General features: G+C 39.9%; 1 protein-coding gene across 1 annotated transcript in view; it reads right to left on the reverse strand.

The window, feature by feature from the left end:
- Window positions 1-5,423, reverse strand: part of Piwil2 (piwi like RNA-mediated gene silencing 2) — a 54,753-nt gene extending 49,330 nt beyond the window's left edge. Inside the window, exons 1-5 of the mRNA XM_026397531.2 lie at window positions 5,259-5,423; window positions 3,136-3,223; window positions 2,853-2,991; window positions 2,212-2,418; window positions 1,393-1,503 (exon numbers count right to left, since the gene is read on the reverse strand). Coding sequence (XP_026253316.1) covers window positions 1,393-1,503; window positions 2,212-2,418; window positions 2,853-2,991; window positions 3,136-3,223; window positions 5,259-5,423 — 710 coding nt within the window. The remainder of the gene's footprint in view (window positions 1-1,392; window positions 1,504-2,211; window positions 2,419-2,852; window positions 2,992-3,135; window positions 3,224-5,258) is intronic.
- Between the last annotated feature and the right edge of the window lie 1,014 nt (window positions 5,424-6,437).

The following is a 6,437-nucleotide window of genomic DNA, read 5'->3' on the forward strand; positions in this document are numbered from 1 at the left end:
AATAAAGAAAATGTACTGTGTATTACACACACACACACACACAAATACTATACTGTCTTTATAAAAGAAGAAATTCCATCATTGTGGCAACATGGATGAACCTACAAGACATTATGCTAAGTGAAATAAGCCCGGCACAGAAAGACAAATTCTCCACAATCTCACTTATAAGTGGAATCTAAAAAGTAAAGTCAAACTCAAACAGTGAGTGGAATAGTGGAAGGCAGTGGGGGAGAGGGAGAGGAGAAATGTTGGTCAAGGGCACAAAGCTCCAGTGAAATGAGAGGATAGTTTTAACGATCTACTGCACAGCATGGTGACCATAGTTAATAATCATGTGTTATATATTTCAAAATTGCCAAGAGACCTTAAATGCTCCCATCACAAAACAAGTAGGTGATGTGACAGGTATATGAGCTTGATTTCATCTTTCTATAATGTATATATGTATCAAAACATCATATTATACCTGACAAACAGTAACTGTCAATTTTTAAAAAATTAGACTTCTGTCTTATTTTTCCCATAGGTATTTCAAAGCAGTCATTCACTTTCACAATTCCTGCTAACAATTTCTAGTTAACAACTCCCCTAAGATCTTACAAGAAGAACACAAACTAATATAAATCTTAATTTTTTTTAAAGAGAGAGGTTTTTTTAATATTTATTTTTCAGTTTTTGGTGGACACAATATCTTTGTTTGTATGTGGTGCTGAGGATCGAACCCGGGCCGCACGCATGCCAGGCAAGCGCACTACCACTTGAGCCACATCCCCAGCCCATAAATCTTAATTTTTAAAAAAGGATGATAAATCCTAAAGTTATTGACACATAATTGAAGGTCTCTTCCTTTATTTCCTCACCCTCAAATTTAATCAAATGTCGACTATGACAACACAGGCAGACGAGAACCCAGGTTTTGTGGGATACAGAGTACATTTAAGACAAGGAGTACCAAATTAGTCAAAATAACTTGGAAGGGCCACATGCAAGTAAAAGGCTCTTAAGTTTTAAGTAACTTAAGCTTTATTCATTTCACATTAAATCCAATTCTAGCTTCATACAGAAACCTGTATTTCTTCAGTTAAAATCTGAATTGGCAAAATGGTTTAAAAACATAAAACACAAAAATATTAATCTTAAATTTCCTGCCAGGATCTGACTACAGACATCACTGCATGGGGAGGACCACCAAGAATTATCATAATACTGTTACATCATGTGCATGTGTGAATGTAGAACAATGAATCCCAAAATTATGTACAATTATACTGCACCAATAAAAATATGAAAAAAAGAATTATAAAGAAAAACATTCAGTTATTCCAAGGAAACCACATCATTCCTGCCCTCTAGGAAGTGAGTGACAGAGAGAATAAATGCTGTAAATACCTGAAAGTCACATGATATTGATAAACTGCTTCATTATGACACTGTATTTTGATGAGGTTCAGTCCCAAAGATTGAGGTGTTCCTTTTGATCCTTGCTTCACTAAAAGCTCTCTGGCGGAAGGAAAAATAAAAGAATGCAGCCAGAGCATGTAGTTCTTGTTACTCAGGGTCTGAGGCAGGTGACTTACTTTCACTCAGAAGTTTGAGATGAGAATAGGGCAACACGAAAAAGAAAGTACCCACATATATACCAACAAACAAACAACCCACACCAACAACAAAAAGGTTGTGGAAGTGATTTTTTTCACCCTTCACTTAACATAAGCCAAGAACCAAGATGTACAAATGCAAGCTTTGAAGACTTGAAATCCTTAGCAGCATCTAGTTAGATAGGCAGGGCCACGCTACCTGTCCCAACCATAGTGCTGGAACGGATGAGGCCAGCTAGCCAAGAGCAAAGACTTGGTTCTGCAGAAGGTTAGGCAGTGCTGGAATGTTCTCCTAAACTATTTCCTCATCTTAACATAAAAAAAGAACTTGAAAATGCTTGAAAATGGTAGGAAAATGACAGGCCATGAGTCCCCTCTCTGGTACATACCACTATATATATTCACTGTGAAACCCACTGCACTTCCTCAGGAATTGTCCCACCTCTTTGTCAATCTCCCTAATGGCAAAAAAATTAAAAATAAAAAATAAAACACACTGTCTCCAAAGGAGGGCTTTGAACAGAACAGAACGGTGTTCCAGCCCAAAGGCAAAGATCAGAAGGCACCCCTCAGAAAGCCCTCTGCCACCAAGGCAGTGCTCTGGACTTACTTTTCCTTGTGTTCGATGGTCAGGACAGGAGGGCAGTCTGAAGCATGCAATGAGGACTGGGGCAAAGGTGGGGGTGGTGACAGCCGTGGGGGATCTCGAGTGGCCAGGCTAAACACACTGGGAGACTTGTCGACTCCTCTGCCTATACCACCAGCTGCTCTTCCCAATGGTAATAAAGAGGAATCCAAACTCCCTCTTCCAAGCACTCTGAAATGGTGAAAAGGGAGGCAAATTAGAACTTTCCTAGTCATGTTTATATCTGCGCTTCATCCAGATCATTCTGTGAGTCTACATTCTCTTCCCAGAGGAGTCAGCCAAAGAGGCCCAGGCACAGCCTCAGCATTCTCTCAACATCGTGATGTCATGATTTGCTTGCCAACAGCCATCTTCCAGAGAGGAGAGCATGCGATTCACCCAGATAAAGGAACCTCTCCAACCAAGGCGCTTTTTGAGAGGTAAATGAAGCTGTGGACAACCCAGGGAAAACCACTTTTCATCATTGCCAGTGACTTCCTGGATTAGCAGCAGCTCCCTGATCCCAGAAAATGTCCATCTTGGCAACATTAATGATAACATGTCCCCTCCCAGCGCATTTCTTTCACCCTGAACCTGATAGTTGCATGAGAAGTGACTTTACCCACCGATTCCAACCAACGGAGGCCTCTGCCAGCTTGCTATCCCCAGCAGCCAGCACCAAAGGGTCAGGAAATGTGGGACGAGTTTCTTCTTTGTCCTTGCGTGCCATGTTAGCAGACAAGCCTCGACCCAAAATGCCTCTGCCTGAGTGGAAGAACCAAACTCAGCTGTGACTGTGAGTGAGTATGTTTCAAAGCACAGTTATTTTTCTTAGGATAAACTGTACAGATTTAGGCATCAAGCAATCATACATACAACCAAAGTTTCTCAAGTTAGTTTTTCACTTACCTAAAGGAGGCACTTCCTGTTTCAGAGGGGTCCGGGACATTGTCTCAAGGCCCATGCCTCGGAACATGGACACCAAACCCACAGACTCCTGGGAAAAGTTGATGAGTAAGTTATTTTAAGATGAAGTTTAAAACCCTAGAAACAATGGCTTTCTTGAAGCCTTGGTAAATAATAAAAATCAGCTTCTCCAAATTCTATAATGTTTTAAGACTAAGGGACAAAAATATTTTATAAAACTGGGCATGATGGTGCACACCTAAAGTCCCAGCAGCTCAGGAGGCTGAGACAGGAGGATTTCGAGTTCAAAGCCAGCCTCAGCAAAAGTGAGACACTAAACAACCCAGTGAGACCCTGTCTCTAAGTAAAATATTAAATAGGGCTAGAGATGTTGCTCAGTGGTCATGTGCCCCTGAGTTCAATCCCTGATACAAAAAAAAAAAAAAAAAATTATAAAATTTTTTTCAGGCCAGTTATGGTGGCACATACCTGTAATCCCAGCAGCCCAGGAGGCTGAGGCAGGAGGATTGAGAGTTCAAAGCCAGCCTTAGCAAATTAGCAAGGCCCTAAGCAATTCAGTGAGCCCTTGTCTCTAAATAAGATACAAAAAAGGACTAGGAATGTGGCTCAGTGGTTAAGTGCCCCTGATACTAAAAAAAAAAAAAAAAAAAAAAAAAAATTCAGGCTGGGAATGTACTCAGTGGTAGAGTGCCTGCCTAACACGTCCAGGGTTCCATCCCCAGGACAAAAAAGACAAAAATGTTTTCAATACTAATAATTACAGAACATTAGAGTTTCAAGCATAAATTGTGCTGTGGTACTTTCTGTAATCTCAGTTACCTGAGGGGCTGAGGCAGAAGAATCAAAAATTACCAGCTTGGGCAACTTAGCAAGACCCTGTTTCAAATAAAAAAGAAAAGGACTGGGGATGTAGCTCAGTGGAAGAGTAAAAACCTGGGTTCAATCTCCAGTACTGGGGAGAGAGGTAATTCTATAATTTTGATCTAAAGTAGAATAAAATGCAAAAGAAAAGAATTTTTTCTAGTTTATTCTTTGTTTACCCAAGATAAGTGGGGAAAAGTATATGGGCTAATAAATTTTCAGAAAGAACAGATCACTTTATGGGTATTAGAAATTTTCTTAATATTCTCCAACAAAACTGCTAGTATTTTCCTGTAGCAGTCTGAAAAGTTTACTACAGTTACACAGATTAGAGCTGTGACATGACTAAAAGCCACCCACAGACTCGAGCAATTCATCTGAATAAACACACAAGATTATTATTGTTCACTTTTCTTCTAACAGAATATTAAACTGACACTGACAACTCTAAAAATTATCATAACTGCATTATTAAGTTCTTCCTGTACATGCTCTTTAGCTTTGACATATATTAATTATAGACAAATACTGTTCTTAAAATTACTCTATAATTAACAGATTAAGGATGCACACACCCATTCACACTGCAGTAGCAATAGTTGAAGATCCTCTTTTTCTTTAAGATTTGGACAAAGAACTTTTAAAAGGAAAAATCTAACAACTGTTATCTCAGATGCAAGAGTTGCTGTCAATATCATAGAGCCCAACCAGGGTGAAAAATCTGAACACTCAGAAAGAAGCATCAGGGTGTGTGTGTGTGTGTGTGTGTGTGTGTGTGTATGTGTGGTTTTATTTATTTTCTCTGCTCCCCAGTACTGGGGATTGAACCCATGACAGGCAAGTAGTCTACCACTGGGCTACATTCACGACCCCTTTTGAGAAAGGGTCTTAAGTCACCCAGGCAAGCCTCCTGACTCAGCTTTCCAAACAGCTAGGGTTACAGCTGTACTTGTTCAGCAACAAGTTGTACTTTTAAGCCTCCCAACTGTGAATGGATGAATGGATGGATAGATAGACTAAAGCTAGAGGACTGATCAAGGGCCCTTACCCAAGCCCATCCAGTATTTATTATGAGGTACTTTATAGACTCTAGGATTTGAATTTTATACCCAGAAGATGCAACCAGAAACAACCTCTTCATTTTGGTATGGACTTCCAGGTCCCAACGAACCCTGAAATCCACTCCTTCTCTGTTCACACAGCTAAGGTGTATGCCAATCCTGTACAACCAGATGTGGTCTTACCCTTTGTGCTGACCGGTTCTGTGAGCTGGGTACCTCTGGCTTTCCAAACATATGGCCTCTGCCTGCAGGCCCTGCCCTACCCAGAGCTGAGTCCAAAGGTCGAGGAGTTTGTGGCCAACGGCCTGGCATCCGTACACCCCTGAATGGTGGTCGGACAGGATCCATTGCAAGTCGGCAGTGGACACAGATGTTGAACCTGTTCTGGTTAATTACCTGTCAGCATTGGGAAAAAGATTAAATTCCCAATTGTTTTCCTTTTCCTTAGAGAAAGACTCACAAAGCATTACAAAATATACATATATATTTACTTTAAGTTGATGTGACCAGGCTTTTATAACATATTCACTTGGAAAGCTTCTATATGAGCCTGGAAAATTCTAAACACCTTCCATTAACAATCCTTTAAAAGCCCAATCTCTTCTCAAACTTACATTTTCTATCCAAACAGCCTCAGATAATTCAGTTCTCTAAGTTAACCACCTGTTGTAGAAGGATATACATTTTATATGTGGGGACGATTCTGGTTTATAAACTTAACATGGCCATATCATAAAATTATTCTAATAAATATCTATAGGATTTTGCCCTCCTTTACCAAATTTTTATTTTTTCCAGTCTGTAATTGCATTAAGCTCATCTTCATGATTTCTTTGGTCAACTCTCTGAATCTTTATCCAATTCCTTTCTACAAAATGTTTCTTTCAAACTCTACTAGAACAGAGGTCTCCAGGGTACAGAGCCTTCCTACTCTGAACCTACAATATGGGCTGGATCTCACAATTCCATTTAACACTCTTCCCATTCCCCAAAATCTCAGGTCCACCAGGCCTCTTCAAAATTACTTTGTATTCTACAAATTTCAGGACTCCCTCTCTGTAACAGCTCCTCTTACTGTCCCAACCTGCCTCTAATCCCTGAAATTGTTGTTTTGTTGTTGTTGTTGTTTGTTTTTGTAGGGCAGAGGATAGAATCCAGGGCTTTGTACATGCTTAACACACACTCTACTACTGAGCTACATCCCCAGGCCGAAGAATCTTTCTTAACTGAAAATTAAGTAAGCCTCTTCTTAATTTTTTGAAAATCTCTCATGACAGATCACCCCATGCATATGAAGAAAAGACAGTAAGGGTGGAGGTAGTCAAGGATTTGCAAAAAGTTTTTAACTAATCTATCCTTTGT

The sequence above is a fragment of the Urocitellus parryii genome, chromosome 14, assembly GCF_045843805.1.
Source record: "Urocitellus parryii isolate mUroPar1 chromosome 14, mUroPar1.hap1, whole genome shotgun sequence".
Lineage (NCBI taxonomy): Eukaryota > Metazoa > Chordata > Mammalia > Rodentia > Sciuridae > Urocitellus > Urocitellus parryii.